Source organism: Euleptes europaea, chromosome 12, assembly GCF_029931775.1.
Source record: "Euleptes europaea isolate rEulEur1 chromosome 12, rEulEur1.hap1, whole genome shotgun sequence".
NCBI lineage: Eukaryota > Metazoa > Chordata > Lepidosauria > Squamata > Sphaerodactylidae > Euleptes > Euleptes europaea.
The window spans coordinates 67,307,244-67,326,905 of record NC_079323.1 but is presented as its reverse complement, the minus strand read 5'-3'; the positions used below and the strand labels follow the sequence as shown (position 1 = coordinate 67,326,905).

Below are 19,662 nucleotides of genomic sequence, written 5' to 3'. Positions count from 1 at the left end.
GTATTGGTAGCAATCAGGACCAGAGAACTTTATAGTCCCAGCCCCCCAGTCAGTATACGGGCTGTGTCCCTTGAGCCAGTTTATTCCCAACACCACTTTGTATTTGATTGGGGCTATGGTGAAGTTTATTTGCTCCCAATGGTGGCCAATGCCCATCGCTACCCCGCGAGTACGACGATCTACTGGCCCACCCTTATAGTCACTGCCATCCATTTGGGCAAATTGAATGGGAGCTGACAGTCTCTGACTTTGAGCGCTTTGAAAGTGGCCTCATTGATTAGGGAGCGGGCACACCCGGAATCTATTAGTGCTTTGACTTGTAATCGGGGGCCCTTTTTGTAGTGTTGTAACACTACATCCACATACACAGTATCTTCGATCTCACTCACCATTACAGGAGCCTTGGGTTTTGCAGGAACAGCTGCGAGGGTCCGTGGTGTCGCTCCACTCACCGCAGACCCCGCCTGTTTTTTCACAGATCCAAAGGAGACTCTAGATTTAAAGCTGGGGGGTCCCAGCTTCTGTCCTCATCTGAGGAAGGTGAGCTGTCCCCTCCCGGGGCACTTGTAATCCGGGACCCCGATGGGTCCGTTGGTGCAGGCTCGTTGGGTGCATCTCCGATGTGAAGCACTGATGGCGCAGTCCGTCCCGGTGCAGCGCTACGGTTGGCCACGGTGCCTCTTCGCTGAGTTCGCCCCCAATTCCAGGGCGGCCCATCAGGTCGAGAGGGGATTAACCGATCCGGTCGAAGCAGACAGGCAACAGCAAAATGGCCCATGGCACCGCAAACGAGACAGGCTCCCCTTTGAAATCAAGACTCTTGGTCTTGGGGGGGTTGAGCCGGTCTCCATGGAGTAGGAGCTGCAGCCTTAGATGGGGGTTTGTGGTGGCCCCCTTCCTTGGCTCGATGTCGGGCCAGCGAAATGAATTGGCGGCGGCTTTCCACTTCTTCAGCTAGTAAAATCCATTCTTCCAGAGTGTCTGGGTCTCGTTGCATATAAGCCCAGTTCAATATGTCAGGGTGTAAGGCTTCCCGGAAATAATGTATTCGGGTAGCCTCAGTCCAATCCACTATTTTACTGGCGAGTCTTTGAAATTCGTCTACAAACTCTTGCACAGGTGTAGAGCCTTGTCGGAGCTGCAGAAGAGCTGCTTTGGCCTTCTTGCCCAGGAAGGGGTCCTCAAAACGTCACCGCAGTGCTCGCATAAAATCGTTGAGCAAGCGTATGGATCGGGCCCGAGTGTCGAACTGGAGGACCATCCAGTCGGCGGCTTTTCCGATCAATAGTGAGGCAACGAAACGTACCCGGCTGTCTTCAGTGGGGAAGTGCTGTCCCTGTTCTCTCATGTAACTGTCCACTTGGTGTAGGAAACAGGGCAGAGCCTCAACTGAGCCGTCGTAAGTCACCCTTAACCGTGGTTGCTTCCACTGCATAAGAGGGGGCGCTGGGGGTAGCGCTGGCGGTTGCCCTGGGGGCGGCAGAACTGGTTGCCCTGGGGGCGGCAGAACTAGTTGCCCTGGGGGCAGCAGAACCGGTGCTCCCGGGACTGGCTGGGCTGGACGTCCCAGAGGCGGTTGGCCTGGTTGGCCCGGAGGGGGCAGAATTGGCGGTCTCAGCGGCAGAAACTGGTTGTGGAGCCGGCTGAGTTGGATGCCCTGGCATCGGATGAACTGGGGGCATTTGAGCTCGCTGTAAACATTCATTTTCTCGCATTAGGAGCTCCATTTGGTCCTGTAGATGGGCCACACGATCAGTCAAGTCCCGGTTCTGGCCCCGTAAGAGACGCATTTCATCCCCAGTTCCCCCAGTGCGTCGGGCCTGGCTGATTCGGAGGCCAGTAGCCCAGTGAGACTCCTCACAGTACAAGTCCTCCTCATCCGAGTAATCCGGTTCGATCAAGCGACCAGCGAGCCGACGTGCGCGTTGCATGTCTCAAGGCGGGCCATAGGTCGGGGAAAACGAGGGGAACAATCCGAACCCTGTGCTTTCTTTGGGATGCACGTCCGCTGCCGTCGTCGTGCTGCTTCAAGCGGTGGCCGCTTGAGCCAAACGTAGCTCCTCAGCCTTGTTCAGATCGACCAGCGTCTGAGCTGCAGCCGCATCTGTGGCCCGCAACTGTTCCTCAGCTCGCTTCCGATCAGCGAGCGCTTGGTCGGCCTCGAGCTTAACGGCGATCGCCGTTGTGACGATCGGGAGGGCCTCTTGCTATAGAAGCAGAAGAAGCTCAGAGGAATTTTGGTCCAACAACCGTTGAACCCGGACTGCCAGAGCAGCTGCGTCCGGTCCAAACTTCGGGGTTAGTCGTTCCGCGATCTCGGCCACCATGGCCGTGGCCAGTCCCACAAATTGTAAAGCCGTCCGGGCTGCCACATCCTGTGCCTCCTTCAGGCACACATTGGGATCAGGAACAGTTGACATCGGGACCTCCTCCTCCCGTAATCCCTCCGTGGGAGAGTCACATACGGGGCGGATCGGGGCCGCCGCCGGTTCCTGTTGCGCCTCACGTAATATTAATCCCGCTAACAAGTGGGTCAACATTGCTAAATCCTCCTGTGCCTGCCGAACTTCCTCCAACAACCTGTCCAGTGTCCGGAGGTCGTGCTGGGCACTCTGATCAGTGTCGTGGGTTGTCCAGGGGGTCGTTTCAGCAAGACAATGCCACTGAACTCGAACAAGTACAACTAGGCGATTGATCTCCGCATCAGTCTGCAGCGCCTCACCAAGAATGTCACACAGGAGGGTAGAGTCGTCAGGGAACTCGTCCGACGGTCCCAACGGAAGGTACCAATGTTCAGGACCCTCCAGGGCTCCAGCCAGAAACCCTCTCCCCAGGGAGCACTTTCCTTGCTCCCTCCCGGGACCCAGGCAAACCCTCCAGGGCTCCAGCCACAGGCAACTCACTCGGAGAGCACGTCCCCTGCTCCAATCCTAGATCCCGACGATCCCTCCAGGGCTCCAGCCAGGCAGGTAAAAAATAGAGAGGGATTCGTGCCAAAATGTGAGCACTTGTCCCGTGACAATCCCTGAAACAACATCCACAGACAAGGAGTCCAAAATAGAGTTGATTTATTAGGAAAAGTCTACAGGTTTACAGCAGCAAAAGTAAGTTGGCACGAATGAGAACTAAAGGCACTGCCTAAGGTCTATATGGAAGAGCATTGGTCATATCAGATAGCGGTGGCAGCCATGGCAACCCCCCCCCCCACCAGAGCAGTTCCCACAGAGTTAGCGAGAGGAATTTGATAGTTAACAGGCCCGACCTTGGGCCGCACCTGGCGAAATCAAAACATGCATAGTCTGGCTGTCTCAGCAACGAGCAGGCCTGACACATCTAGACAAACTGCAAACTAACAAGTCACAGGGACCAGACGGTATTCATCCTAGAGTTCTTCAAGAACTCAAATGGGAAATTGCTGAACTTCTAACAAAGATATGTAATATGTCCCTTTGATCAGCCTCTGTACCAGAGGACTGGAGAATGTCCAATGTAACACCCATTTATAAAAAAGGTTCCAGGGGGGACCCAGGAAATTACAGGCCAGTTAGCTTAACGTCTGTTCCGGGTAAATTGGTGGAAAACATTATTAAAGATAGATTTGTCAAGCATATAGAAGGGCAATGTCTGCTGGGCAAAACCCAACATGGCTTCTGTAAGGGTAGGTCCTGTCTCACTAACCTATTAGAGTTTTTTGAAAGCGTCAATAAGCATGTGGACAGAAATGAGCCTGTGGATATTGTGTATTTGGATTTCCAAAAAGCTTTTGACAAAGTCCTCCAACAAAGACTGCTAAGCAAACTTCATAGTCACGGGATAAGAGGACAAGTCCTCTTATGGATTGAGAGCTGGCTGAAAAATAGGAAGCAGAGAGTAGGAATCAATGGTCAGTTCTCACAATGGCGGGATGTGAGCAGTGGGGTGCCTCAGGGATCTGTGTTGGGATCGGTGCTTTTCAACCTGTTCATCAATGACTTGGAGTTGGGGTTAAACAGTAAAGTAGCCGAGTTTGCAGATGACACCAAATTATTTAGGGTGGTTAAAACAAAATCAGACTGTGAAGAACTCCAGAAGGATCTCTACATACTGGAAGAATGGGCATTAAAATGGCAAATGAGTTTCAATGTGAGTAAGTGTAAAGTGATGCATATTGGGGCAAAAAATCCCAACTTCACATATACACTGATGGGATCTGTGCTGGCAGCAACAGACCAAGAAAGGGATCTTGGGGTGGTAGTGGATAGCTCAATGAAGATGTCAACCCAGTGTGCGGCTGCTGTAAAAAAGGCAAATTCCATGCTGGCCATAATTAGACGAGGAATAGAGAATAAAACTGCTGATATCATACTGCCCTTGTACAAATCTATGGTGAGACCACACTTGGAATACCGTTCTGGTCACCACACCTAAAAGGATATTACAGAGCTTGAGAAGGTGCAGAAAAGAGCAACCAAAATGATTAGGGGACTAGAGCAACTGTCTTATGGGGAGCGGTTAAGACGCTTAGGGCTGTTTAGCTTGGAAAGAAGGCGGCTAAGGGGAGCCATGATAGAGGTTTATAAAATTATGCATGGTTTGGAGAGAGTGGACAGGGAGATGTTTTTCTCCCTCTCCCATAATACTAGAACACGGGGTCATCTGCTAAAGCTGGAGGGTGAGAGATTCAAAACAGATAAAAGGAAGTATTTTTTCACACAACACATAGTTAAATTGTGAACTCCCTGCCCCAGGATGTGGTGATGGCTGCCAGCTTGGAGGACTTTAAGAGGGGAGTGGACCTGTTCATGGAGGAAAGGGGTATTCATAGCTATTAATTGGAATGGATGCTGATCATGCTGCATACCTGTTCTCTCTAGTATCAGAGGAGCATTCCTATTATTTTGGGTGCAGTGGAACACGGGCAGGATGGTGCTGCTGCAGTCGTCTTGTTTGTGGCTTCCTAGAGGCACCTGGTTGGCCACTGTGTGAACAGACTGCTGGACTTGATGGGCCTTGGTCTGATCCAGCAGGGATCTTAAGGACAAGAGTCCTGGATACGAGTCCCCCATTGGCACTTCTGATAGCACTGTTACTGAAACTGTCAGTGAAACCTGTTGTGTATAGATTTTAAAATAACTCTGATATTCAGCCTAATAAATATCCCTCATTTAATATCCAGTGCAAACATTGCAAACATGCAGCAGTTTCCTTCAGATTGACGCCAATAGTTAGTAAAAGGTTACTGTCTGAGCATATATATGTATGAGGATTATCTGGAAATGTTATGGAGTTCCTTTTGTGGGATTATATATTTAGATTGGCTTAATCTTTTATGCATAAGGTATTTGTGTTGACAATGTCTAAGCCCAGTTTTTCTTGATACAGAAACAACATGAATTTTCTAATGGGCTCTTGGTGGCCTAATTTGGAAGATTTGTATGAAGCTAACGTCCCAGTTTATAGATTTATTCAGAGACCTGGAGATTTGGTGTGGATAAATGCTGGGACTGTACACTGGGTTCAGGCTATTGGCTGGTGTAATAATATCGCCTGGAATGTTGGCCCTCTTACAGGTATGGTGATATGTTTGTGTAAATAATCTTATGTTTGTGTAAATAATCATGAGATTAGCATGGTGCTAAATTACATCATACAAATTTGGATATAATTTAGAATAATACATTGGTTTTCATACCAGTCCTGTCTCTTAGCCATTTTGGGGAGGGGGAATCCATAAAGCCAATTCTAAGAAAGTTGATTCTTAACAATACTAATCCTTCAAAATAACCATTTCAATAGGGCAAATCTGGATTTGTTTACAGTTTAATATGTGCAGTATTTAGGAGGCAACATAATAGCATAATCTTGTCAATAGTACCTGAACTATATAAAATGCAAATTTTGTTCTGTACAAATATAGTTTCTGATTTATTTATTTATTTATTTATTTATTTATATTAAACACTCCATATTAAAATGTTATAGTCCCTTGTCCCAGACATGTTGGGAGAGTTTTTCTCATGGTAATGGAATTATTTGATGCTTTAACAGTGTCTATTCTTTATTTTATAGAGTGGAATGTTAAATATACTTTCTCTTCCTTAATGTATATTTTGGTGTGGTAAATTCTGTGAAAAATTGTACCAAATAATTTACTTCAATAACTGCTAATAAGTCTAACAACAAGTGTGAGAGTAAATATTTTTCTTACCTAAGAACAATATAATTTTAAATGTTCTTTGTAGCCCTTTAAATTTATACACATTTATTCTTGCAGCCTGTCAATATAAATTGGCTGTGGAACGGTACGAGTGGAATAAATTGCAAAGTGTGAAGTCAATCGTACCTATGGTTCACCTTTCTTGGAACATAGCACGAAATATTAAAGTCTCTGATCCAAAGCTTTTTGAAATGATCAAGTAAGTACATTTGGTGACTGCATTGGCTTTATTTTAATAGAATGTATGCAAATTGTACTATGCCAATAAAGGTATTTGAAATTTGAATAGAATGTAAACTTGTAAGGTTAAATAAGAATTTGACAGCCATGTCAGCTATCCTACCTGGAGTTTGTTCATAAACCACAGCTAATCTGTTGCTAGTCTTCTACCTTCAAGCAAAAACCCTGGATACTATCTCTTGTATTGCTGAGCTGCTGGCAAAACTTCATTATATAAGCAACTCACTTGCTATTAGTTGACTGCAGTAAATGGGGAGGGGGGCCTAGGGGCATGACAAGCCTCCTCTTCATTCTTGGCTAGTAGTTGCACCTGGAGTGGCAAGGTTTTCTGTACTTTGTTCTATGAATGCAGCATGGGGCGGGTGGGGGGTGTCATGCTACTTTAAAAGCTGGGCTTTCTGCATTCATGCATTACAACAAGCCAGATACCACCTACGTTTTAGAGTCCTGGGTTAATACTACTTGCATTGAGACATCACACTAAGTTGGAGTTTATTGTGACATATGAATGCAGCCACATAATTAGCTATTCCCATTGATGTATGTGGGCATTTAAATTGGCTACACTGTTAGCAATCACTGTAGACATTTCTGTACCTTTTGGAGACTTTACCAGTCTATTGTACAGCATTATTTGCTCACAATCCTTATGTATAGTGAATAAAATATGAATAAAATATGTTTACATGTAGCTGTCGGTATTATAGCAACCTTATAACATTGATGCAATTGAGGGAAATAGAATGTTGCATTTAGTAGAGTACGTAAGCCTTCTAAAAGACACTATGATTAATGTGCTGCCAAGCGGAATTCTAAAAGAACTGAAAAGAACAAAGAGCAGATAATGGATTAGTGTTCAATGGGAGAGGCATCTGAAATATGGAGGAAACCAAGTGAAATATGGAAAACGAAAGCTGGGAACACAAGCTAACATTAGAGGTCAAGAAAAATTACCAGCCTCTTACTAGTAAACAACACCAAAAGTGCAATGAGTCTAGAAATATATGGGCCATGTTATGGCAACAGTGGTCTAATTTTAAATTGACTGTAATTAGAAGGTTTGGCTCCTGGAAATTTTTTTTCCCCCCACAGAAGAGGCTGGTATCCTAGTCTAACATCATGTCCTCTCCTCCTTCACGAGCTCCACTGTACTCTAAAGATATTTTCTGTTAGAACTGCAGCAACTATTCTCCCCACTTATGTAGTTCTTCTAACAGCACTACTTTTTGTGCTCGTCACGTTTGTTTATCCCAGTTCTTCGGAATACCACCATCATGTGGTTTGCCTGCTTATACATATTATTTGACAACTCCTCGTCTTTCTAAAGCCTTCTGTTTAGCTGGATTGAATGATAACCCCTCTATGGTTATGCAGGGCAGAATTTTGAATATATCCAGACAGGACCTGTCCCTTTTGGAATGCCGCTTTTACGAGGAACTTCAATCATATTATATCTCCCCCCTTTTAACATAACAAATCTAATGCCCCTGTGTCTGACATAATGCCTTTTCTACTAAGCGATAGGGATCCCAAGGCTACGTTGTCAGTGGCAAGATTTGATTCAGTCCTTATATCCCTCAAACACTAGATATATGCTGCTCAAGATCAATGGATCAAGGAGCTTCTAAGGGATGAAAGGAAAGGAAGTTCTTTTTAAAAGTATTTGGGAAGAGGCAAACAGGACAGAAAGTAAGGCCTTTTTGATGGGAGATCAGTGACCAAGATCATAAAAAGACATTTAAGTGTTTTTTTTTGGGGGGGGGTGTTCTCTAGAGACAGCATGGTGTAGTGGTTAAAGTGTCAGACTAAAGGGTCTGTGAAACTCAGGTTCAAATCCCCACTCGCACCATGGAAGCTTGCCGAGTGACCTTGGGCCAATCACACACCGTCAGCCTTTACCCTGGCAAGCATTTGGATGGGAGACCTCCAAGGAATACCAGGGGCATGATGCGGAGGCAGGCAGTGGCAAACCACCTCTGAACATATCTTGCCTTGAAAACCCTATGGGGTCGCATGTGAGCTCCAGGCAGCTGGCCTTCAAGGTTCTGTTGCTCAGAAGTTTGTTATGACTGCTTTCTCTCCATTTGTGTGATAACTGTAATCTACCATGGGAACCAGGCTCGGCTTGGTAACCAACTGTGCCTTTGGTTTTCTGTATATGTTCCAACCTGTCTGTATTCCCCCCAGTAGAGTCCTCGTACCTTCCCCTGTAAGTTCCTGCTACTCACCTTATGCTTCCCAAATGAACCAGCCTCTTAGAATACCCTGTTTGGACGTTTGGTGAGTGGGATTCAACAGGTGAACTCAGACCTTACATTAGGACTCTAGTCAGCTTCCTTTATTCTCAAAGCCCTTCAGGAATGAGGCTGAAGCCTCTTCCCTGAGTTCTGCATGGCGGCAGCAGCTGAGTTCACCCTTTCCCCTGGAGGGAGGGATGACGGGTCGTCCCAGGAAGGGAGACCCGGGACAGTTACAGCCAGAGAAGTGCTTTGCCAACTCCTCCGAGAGGAGGTGAGAATACAGACCCTGCGCGCCCAAGAGGAGGCTGCGGGAAACGACTTCCAGCGACCCATCCTGGAGGGAGATTCCTTGCGTTGGGCCGTGGGCTCGGGAGAGGCCGCGGGTGTGGAGGTGGATCTAAGGCGACACCGAAGCCTAGATAGGAGTTCCCGAACTCCTCAGTGGAAGGAGTCCTGGCAGCGCAGCTCAGAGAGGTTGAGGGGCAGTAGGGACAGACTATTGGATCGGTACCGCCGTGTGAGTGAGAATGCAGGCAGGGGTAACGAATCTCTCCTGGAGGGCCCCGATCCCGTACCCTTATCCCTCATGGGGGAGCGAGTGGAGACGGCAGGTCCTACTCAATCCCGTTTTTGCCAAGAGATGGAACGATCGTTTGCTGAAGCGGTCGATGCCCGGGCCGCCAAGCTGGAGGCGCTGGCGGCCGCACAGACATTCAGAGCACAACCCAAGGGTCCCGCGACGCCTGGCATGGATGAGGGGGACTGGACGTTCCACTCTCTACCCTCATTTTATGACCTTCCGAGCAGGGAGGACACAGACGAAGTCCAACGTCTGCGGGCTCAAAACCAGGTGTTGCAGGAGTACATGGCTCGGATGCAGAATCAAATTGATTTAATGGGGCAGGACTTAGGCGAGATGCAGCGGGTGCAAACTCTTGTACCAACCCCGCTGCCGTCTGGACAACCAGGTCAGCCAGGTGTGCTGTTCCAACCAGCGTCAGGTGGGTTGCAGTGGACCTCTGCTCCGCTCCCCCCAGCTCCACAGCCAGGAGCACCCCAGCCGGCACCAGGATTACCTGAGGCGCCAGGACAACCGGGGGTGCCGACACCTGGAGGTTTGGCACCTCGGCAACCAAGAGGGCCGCAGCCCGGAGCAGGGGGACCCGCTCCGCCACCCAGAGGTGTGGGACCGATGCCTGCAGCGCCGGGACTACCAGGGGCGTACATGCAACCGTGGCCACAGCCCTTGCCTCCACCGTTTGCCCTGCCAATGACTTTTGATGGGTCTGATGAAACTTTTCCCTGCTTTTTGCATCAAGTGGATAGCTTTATGAGGGAACAGGAACATACCTTCCCAATGAAAGACAGTCGGGTTAGGTTTGTCTCGTCCCTCTTGGAAGGCGCGGCGGCGGAATGGATGATCCAACAGTTTGATTTCCGGACCCGACTTCCTGTAGAGCGTTTGGTCCGAGCGCCATTGTTTCCTGGGGGCTCCCAGGAGACACCAAGAGTCGTTTAGATTTGGAGTGCAAAAAGCACCCCAACTCGGTCCTAAATAGTGGATCGGGAAGCAGGAAATTCCCCTGCAGCCTTCAAGAGCGGTTTGGACTCCCATATTCTCTGAGAGAGCTTTATTAAGCCTCTCGTAGATTTGGAAGCTGTCCCCGCCGGCACATAGGGGCTACCATTGCCACGGACGACTCTTTGGCTATAGGCTTTGACCTCCTCTATACATCAACATCAAAGAATCTATGAAAAGAACAAGAAGCCTCACCTTTGGAAGTCAGAGTGAGTAAAAAGACACTTTTTGCCTTTATCTTGATTGAGAAGACCTGAATGACGATAAAAACACCTACGAAAACCGGCGACTCCCTGCCCAGCGTAACGAGACTTTTTAAATAAACAAATGCCATTAAATGAACTGACTAAGACCTTATCAACTTGATCAGTGAGTAGACGCAATAAAAGGGACTTTTGAATGACTTTACAACTACCAATTAAATGCTTTGAGGGGAGGGAGGGAGACGAAAACCTTCCCCCCCCCCACTTCCGGCTCTCTTTGATTCAATGTCCAGCCACGTCGCCTCTTAAGACCGGAAGATAATAAGAAGGGCTTTGTTACCATCGAAAAGACAGGGCAGACTGGAAGACTTGAAGTGAATCTCCCCGGTGTAACCATCAAATCGTTCCTACCACTTAACCACCGAGAGGAGATGACGCAGGGTCTATGATACTGCAGTTTCCTGTCTACTTTCTTGAAGCGTAATTGAGGATATCTTGAAAATTACAAAGCCTGCTTCTATATAAGAATACAAGCAGATATGTCAAACAAGAGGATGGAAGAGATGTTACTCAAACAAATGGACATGTTTGCAGTGCAACAAGATTTAGTCTTTGAAAAACAACAAGCGCTCTCACATCAAGTATTTCAACTAGCTGAGGTGATGAATATCCTATTTAAATTAATTAATGGAAAACTGGACACTATTATTGAGGAGATCCAAGATATGAAGACCCAAGATACGACAACAATTATGTCAATGGGAAAAAAAGATTCTACTAAGGCAGTGATGGCGAACCTTTTAGATACCGAGTGCCCAAACTGCAACCCAAAACCCACTTATTTATTGCCAAGTGCCAATACGGCAATTTTACCTGAATACTGAGGTTTTAGTTTTAAAAAAACAACTCATACATTCACATATTTTGCGTTAAAAGAAAAACACAATAACAGAGCTTTCAATGATGCAAACTTTTACCTTTCAATAAAAAGTTGTTTGTATTTGGCATGTATTTTTCCAGGACTCGTCCTCTGTTCAGCCACCAGACATTATTGCTAGGGTTGCCAGGTCTCCAGCCACCACCTGGAGGTTGGCAGCCCTAGTAAAGGAAGGGAAGGGGGAGGGATGGAGAAAGGAAGGAACTGGGAAAGGAAAGAGAATGAAGGAACTGGGGAAGGAAGGAAGGAAGGGGGGGAGGGATGGAGAAAGAAAGGAAGAGGGGAAGGAAGAGGGGAAGGAAGAGGGAAAGAAAGAAAGAGGGAAAGAAAGAGGGAAAGAAAGAACGAAAGAAAGAAAGAAAGAAAGAGGGAGGGAGGGAGGGAGGGAGGGAGGGAGGGGAAGGAAGGAACTGGGAAAGGAAAGAGAACGAAGGAACTGGGGAAGAAAGGATGAAAGGGAGGAAGGATGGAAGGAAGGAAGAAAGTGTCCTGGGTCGGGCCTCAAGCCCAACCCAGGACTTGCTCCAGGGCGCACACCCGAAGTTCTCCCCCCCTTACCGGCAGCTCTGGGGAGGTGGCGAGGCGACGGTGCGGGACGGCGGAGATGTGGGGCCCAGCGCAGCAGCATCGGTCACCTCCCAGCAGGGAGGGGGCAGGGGAGGAGGGGGCGGTGAGAGCGAGGGCGAGCGCGCCAACACTTGCGACCCCGCCAGCCTGCAGGCAACCTTAGGGGGCAGGGAGGGAGAAGGCAGAGGCCATGCAGCCACACCCGAGCCAGAGGACTTGAGGGTGGCTCCGGCTACCCCACAAGCTTACCGCAGGAGTCAGGGACGAGCGCGAGCGGGGGAGAGGGGGAGGATGGCGGGAGATGGCAGGCCCTTCTCTGGCGGACGCGCGGCTGTTGAGGGGCCGCCTGGCCCTCCGCGAGCGCCCTGAGGAGGAGGCGGGCGAAAACGGCCGGGGGAGAGGCACCTGAGGAGGAGGACGATGGCGGCGGCAGCCTGGAGCGGGACTTTTGGGAGCCGCCTGAGGGGGACGAGGAGGAGGAAGGCGGCAAGGAGGAGCTGCTGCTGGAGCCTGGAGGAGGAGGCCCCGCCTCCTTGCTGCTGGCCTCCCCGCCGCCTGTCAGCTGTTGGGGGCGAGAGGGGGTTAGAGGAAGAAGCCAGCAGCATGAGTGCGAGGCAGGAAGCTGACACGCCCACGCATGCACGGTGTGGGGGGAGCTCAGCTGAGAGAGGGAGGGGCCCAGATGACCCAGGAGGCCTTTTGGAGCCCACCTGCGCGTGCCGGCAGAGAGGGTTACGCGTGCCGGAAGTGGCACGCGTGCCATAGGTTCGCCAACACGGTACTAAGGAGATGACGATTGAATGCTATGTGGAAATGGTGATAAAATTTGGAAAAAATGACAATGAATTAGAACAATTTATTTTTAAAGAGGTAGCTGCAAGTGACCAGCTGGCAATGAGAGAGAGCAACATGAGAGAATTCAATACCTCTACAATCTACTTGTCTGAGTTACTGCTGACAGGAGGAACATTATTATCCCAAGAAAACACTTCCTGGCAGCCAGCGATGGAGGGAGACATGACGAAGGATTTTACCAAGAAGCTGCTGGAAATTTTAACAAGAAGCCAATGGATACAATCACTGGGATCTTCTTTTACATTTTCAGAGGCCAGAATTGCAGCTACTATACTGAAAAACGGGGTGTGGGGATTGGGAAATAAAGGACTGGCAGATCCCCTCCCAAAACAAGATAATGGCTAAGATGATGCTTATTTTTAGGGTGTAAGGGAGGCACGGTGGATTTACTTTGATGAATTTCTAATGGGAAAATTTGTTTATGTATTGATCTAATCCCTTTATTATAGAATAATAGAATGTTATATAGAGACAATGATGATAATATTATAACTAGGTAGGACTTGAAATTGCTTATAGAAGTAGTATAGATAGCTTAAAGCAAGTCTGTATGAGAGAAAATAAGGATTAGAAATGAATTTGAAATGCAAAAGTGTTAACCAGTAGAATTAGTGACTGAAGAAGATGCGGGGAAGTCATATATAGCAGATAGCATTGAATACTATAGATAACATATTCTCAGTAATAGCAATGAGCTTTTTTTGTTACAAGTAGTTACAACTGAATATATTGTTGAGATATGTTTATTTTTGTTGAATTGTAGAAAATAATAAAAATAATTAAAAAAAAAAGATTTCCGGACCCGATCCATTCAGACCCTAAATGACTTTATGTGGGCGCTACGAAGACGCTTCGAGGACCCTTTCCGGAGTGAAAAGGCTAAGGTTGCCATTCTTCAACTGTGCCAAGGCACTAAGTCAGTCAGAGAGTATGCCAGCGAGTTCCAACGGCTTTCTAGTAGAATTATGGACTGGAGCGAGGCCTCCCGGGTACAGTGCTTCCGAGAAGGATTGCATCCTGAAGTACTGTACTGGGCTTACTTCAGAGGGATCCACCTACACTCAAAGAGTGGATTCTGCTCGCGGAAGAAGTGGAATGCCGGCGGCAAAACCTCTCCCTTTCCAGACAGAGAGCTAAGGGAGTTTTGTGATCAAACACATTCCGGGCAGGAAAAACCTCTTAGCTGACACTCTTTCCCGGCTCCCCCAATACCCAGTTAAGGTGGAGCGCCCCACCGAATCCCTGTTTATTCCAGAGCAAAGAGGTATCCTACCCACCCTAGCAGTTCAAACGCGTGCTCAAGCGCGGCAAACCCAGACCGTGAGTAACTCCTCTCTGCCCACTGAGGGGGCATCACCTTTTGCTCCTCCGCCGTCGCTCAGAGATGCTAGCGGTAACGCTCCAGCCCAGCCCCCAGCAGGGAGTGAACCTGTCATCCCAGAAGGACTGCACAGTTCCTTCCGTGATGCTTTGATCCGCGAATGCCAAGCAGAGATGAGTAACAATGCCCTACCTTCTGGTCTTGAGCGACGGGGGGAAATGTGGGTGAAAGACACTAAATTGTATGGGCCTAAAGCTTTACGGGCGGAAGTGTTAGGACTTGCTCATGGAGCGAAAACCGCTGGACACTTTGGTTTCGTTAAAACGTTGCATTTGCTCCGTCATCAGTTCTGGTGGGCGGGTATGCGTTCAGACCTGGACTCCTTCATCCGCAGCTGTCCAATATGCGCCACCGTGAAACGTCCTACCGGCAAGGCCACTGGGCTACTAAAACCTTCAGAAGCGCCTCAGGGGCCATGGGAAGTCATTGCCATGGATTTCATGACTGATCTGGCGTTAAGCCGGGGGAAAACTGTACTATGGGTGATTACCGACCTTTTTTCCAAACAGGTACATCTAGTCCCTTGCGCTGGCATGCCCTCGGCTCAAAGACTGGCTCACTTGTTTGTAACACATGTTTTCAAATATCATTCGTTCCCGCGCAAGATAATTTCCGACCGCGCGTCGGTATTCGTAGCCAAATTTTGGAAAGCGTTCCTCAAATTGGTTGGAGTGGAACAAGGATTGTCAAGTGCATTTTACCCCCAAACGGATGGACATACCGAAAGAGTCAATGCTGTACTAGAATGTTATCTCCGTTGTTATTTGAATTATCACCAAGATTGTTTGGTTGACCTATTACCTTTTGCAGAGTATGCATATAATAATTCTGTTCATCAATCCACAGGTTTCAGTCCCTTCCGCATTGTGCACAGCAAAGAATTTGGACCTGTAGGTCAGGTGGATGTGTCGGGGGAGGAGGGGGGTCGAGGGAGGAGGGAGATATCGGATTGGATTCAAACCAAGGTCTACGTGGCCTTGGTTAACCAAAAACCTAGAACTGGCCAAGAGACAGTATAAAGGCCAGGCTGACAGCATCGGGGCCCCGGTTGGACATTCAGGGTGGTGATCTGGTTTATCTCTCCACCAAGAATCTGCAGTCTCTGCAACCCTCTAGAAAGCTAAGTGAGAAGTACATCGGGCCTTTTCCTATTTCTCAAATCATTAACGAGGTAATGGTGGAGTTGCAACTGCCTAAAACGTTAAAGAGAATCCATCCAGTGTTTTATGTCAGTTTACTGAAACAGTACGTGCCAGCACCTCAGTGGCACCCAGAAAATCCCCCAGAGGTTCCTGTAATGGTGGGGGGGGGGAACACTGCGAAGTTTCCAAGATTCTTGACTCCCGTATCCATAGGGGGGGGCTGGAGTACCTAGTCCGTTGGAAGCATTTCAGCCCCGCCCATGATGAATGGGTTAAGCATCGTCATATCTCCGCCCCTCGCCTACTACGTCAGTTTCATGCCTCATCTCCGGATAAACCCGCCCCATCGAACGAGAAGGGGAAGGGGGACTTAAGAGGGGCAGAATGTGAGCTCCAGGCAGCTGGCCTTCAAGGTTCTGTTGCTCAGAAGTTTGTTATGACTGCTTTCTCTCCGTTTGTGTGATAACTAATCTACCATGGGAACCAGGCTCGGCTTGGTAACCAACTGTGCCTTTGGTTTTCTGTATATGTTCCAACCTGTCTGTATTCCCCCCAGTAGAGTCCTCGTACCTTCCCCTGTAAGTTCCTGCTACTCACCTTATGCTTCCCAAATAAACCAGCCTCCCAAATAAATCAGCCTCTTTGGTGATTGGGATTCAACAGGTGAACTCAGACCTTACATCGCCATAAGTCAGCTGTGACGGCAAAAAACGTCTGTCTCCAACATTATTTTACTACCAACTTTATATAGTGTAAAGTGTCCAGAAGCTTAGAATCCATGGAGAATGTGTGTGTGTGTGTGTGTGTGTGTGTGTGTGTGTGTGTGTGTGTGTGTGTGTGTTTCGGTGGGGGTGGGGTAAGAATTTTTTGGAGTGGGACTGAAATGTATGCATTACTTTGCTCTAAAACCTAAACCTATTTTGCACCATCAAATGCATCTTTTATAACTCAGTCATGAAGTTGCAAATATACCCAATACCAGTCCAAGAGAGGGTTGCAAACTGCTGTATCGTATGTTATCTTAGCACATTTCACTCATTCCAAGAGGAAAATGTATTTTATAGTTTTCTTTTCAGCCCAAATTTTTCAATGTTAGAATTAAAAAGTAAGTCCTCAGACTTTAATGCTATACATTTTGAGTGAATAAATTATTCTCTTAACAGGCATTTCATTAAAGTGTCCCAAGCTTTTTATTGGAAAGGGGGGGGGGTCCTTGGGATTTTTTTTCATTGTTCCCAAGACCCTCACATCTCTGGCTATGTCTCTCTTTATTTAATAGTGTACATAATTTTGTCCTGCTACATCTGTTAAGAAAGCTCTAAAGTATGTATGTAACAAAATAATTAATGGTTGGCAGTCTGAGAAAATCTGCCCCCCCCCACCAATCCCTCAGGAGTGCTCATTCTGCACTACTCTTTTCTGAAGCCAATGATCTTTCCTCCCACTTCCTTCAGCATGGCTTTTATCAGGGAAAACATGTAGAATTTGAGCCTATAGGCTACTTTCTGTTTATCAGTCTTTTGGGTACCTGAGTAAAAAAATCCTTTGCTAGTAATGAGAGTTCTTTGCAAAAGACAAATTCTTTCCTGCTGTAATAGTTTGGACTGCAGAGACAGTGGCGAACTGGCCAGGGTGTCAGCTTGCCCAATGGCAAGTGGGCCCCTGATGAAGTGCCCCCCTTAAACATTAAACAATACATTAAAAATGTTAATGACCTTTTAGTAGCTTGAAACCTGACCTGGATGGCCCAGGCTAGCCTGATCTCATCAGATCTCAGAAGCTAAGCAGGGTCAGCCCTGGTTAGTATTTGGATGGGAGACCACCAAGGAATACCAGGGTTGCTGTGCAGAGGAAGCCACTGGCAAGCCACCTCTGTTATTCTCTTCCCATGAAAACCCCAAAAGGGGTCGCCATAAGTCGGCTGCGACTTAAAGACACTTTACACACACAGTAGCTTGAAAATATAATAGAAGTTCCAATATTATTACTGTATGCAACTAAAATTTACATTTTTTATTATTTTAATAAAAAGATTTAATAAAATCATTTTTAAGGATACTTTATATTTAGGAATATAATAAATAACTCTGAAAAAATACTTCTGATTTGGGTTTCAGATTCTCTAGCTGATTTTCGAGTAAATGTGTTTAACCTAATAATGGACCGCATTGTCCACTATTAAGAGTGAATAGGTATAAAATGTTCTTCAGATGGTATATCACACCTAAAGTTATAGCAAAAGCTAACAAAGATTATAATGAAAAGTGTTGAAAATGTCAGAACACAGGTGCAACATTTTATCATATGTGGTGGACATGCAAGCAAATAAAATTGGATAGAAGTTAATGATGAATTGCAAAAAAATATTAAAATTTAGGTTTGCGATGAATCCAAAAAATATGCTACTAAATATCTTACCAAGTAATACTCCAAAAATATATAGCAAATTATTCAAGTACATAGTGACAGTAGCAAGAGTAACATGCAGCAAAATGGAAGGCAGAGAAATACCCAGATTTGAATGAATGGATGTGTAAATGTGCAATTATAGCAAAACTAACATCCTTTATATATAATAGACCAATTTCAGGAAAAATGGAATGTCTTTTTTAATTATATAGTTGGAAATTAAGAACAAAGTTAAATCAAAACAGAAGAAGAAACATTTAGGTAATATATGCTTTACAATAAATGTTATTAGATATGCAAATATATTGAAAATATAGGGTAATGTAACTCAATGAATAGTCATGTTTTATGTTTATGTTTGTTTTGTGTATTGAAATAAAACTTTTAAAACTTTAAAAAATGGGAGGGAGAGCAGATCTACTACATGCCACAATTAAATTTCTAGGAGTCATGGCAGTCTGGTTCCTGGGATGTGTAAAGCTGTCCAGTTGTCCTCAATCAGGGCCAGGGCTTTTTCGGTCCTGGCCCCAGCCTGGTGTTACTCTCTGTCTAATGAGACCCAGGCCCTTTGGGACTTAGCTCAGTTTTGCAGGGCCTATAAGATGGAGATGTTCCACCAGGCCTATGGTTGAGGGCATCAGCGGCTCACACATCAGCTGGCCTCCCCTCTTTTCCCTTGTCCCTCTCCTTTTCCTTTTCTCCTCCCCTATTGGATCCTTCTGGTTGACTGATATTAGTACTGATATTGGTCATCCTCTTTTCCTGAGTCTTCCTATACCACCTCCCCCTGGACCGATGTTACCTTGCAACATTGGTGGCTCCTGTCCTTAATTATTGAAACCGTAGGCAGGTTTTATAAGGTTGGAGCATAGTTTTGGAGTGCCACTTTTTATAGGCAATGTTTGGAAGCATTTTATTAGGAATATATGATTTTACTGTAAATATGTGAATTGTTTTAATGTTTGAAATTTATGATGTCTTAATTACTTGTTGGAAGCTGCCTCGTGCCCAACTTTTGCCTGGAAAGGGCGGGATACAAATCAAATAAAAAATACCAGTGGTTTTTGTTTGTTCGTTTCTTTGTTTGTTTGTTTCTATCTGGACAGGAGTGGCTGAAATTCAGGCTTCATTTCAAAAACGAAGTTGGAGAATTTTTCCTTTAAATATAATTTAAATGAAACATCATTTTCCCTTTAAACATAGAAGTAGCCACTTTGAATATTTGCAAAGGATTGGCAAGGTTCAGCCCACTGTTGCTGTTTACAAAAAAATATGTTAATTTTCAGGCAAAAAATATCATTTTTTTCTTTTACACTAAACTGTTTTTGTATCACGTCAGTTTTCAGCTTGAATAAAATAGGGAAGTTGAAAAATATTTTGATAAACAATAGAAGCATAAAATATCTATTAGTGTTCCCTTACTGGCAACCAAATTCAGTTGTAATAATGTTATAATTGATGTTTTGATGTCTCTTTATGTATTTTAGCTCTGTTTTAATTGGGGGGGTTAATGGGTTTTTAAGTGTGATTCTATTACATATGTTTTATTTTGTTGCCTTGGTGCCCTTGTGAAAGGTGGACTCTAAATTTTGTAAAATAAATAAATAATAAATGAAGAATTATTTTAACAGGATTCTAATATCTGTTGTAGGTATTGCCTGTTGAGAACTCTCAAGCAATGTCAAACTTTGAGGGAAGCTCTGATTGCTGCAGGAAAAGAGATTGTATGGCATGAGAGAACAAAGGAAGAGCCAGCTCATTACTGTAGCATATGTGAGGTTAGTAAAAAAGTAATAGCCATAGTTACACATTACGTTAGGAATGATATTACTCATGGTTAAGATTACCTTGGTTTCCTGTTTTAACCCAGGATTTGCTGCAAAGCATGAGCCCAGTAGGTAAAAGTTGTACAG

General features: G+C 46.1%; 1 protein-coding gene across 5 annotated transcripts in view; it reads left to right on the top strand.

Moving 5' to 3' along the window:
* Positions 1-19,662, top strand: part of KDM6A (lysine demethylase 6A) — a 334,756-nt gene that overhangs the window by 297,163 nt on the left and 17,931 nt on the right. For all 5 annotated transcript variants that reach the window (XM_056858360.1, XM_056858359.1, XM_056858358.1 and 2 more), the window contains 3 exons: positions 5,362-5,549; positions 6,254-6,395; positions 19,401-19,527. In XM_056858360.1, coding sequence (XP_056714338.1) covers positions 5,362-5,549; positions 6,254-6,395; positions 19,401-19,527 — 457 coding nt within the window. The remainder of the gene's footprint in view (positions 1-5,361; positions 5,550-6,253; positions 6,396-19,400; positions 19,528-19,662) is intronic.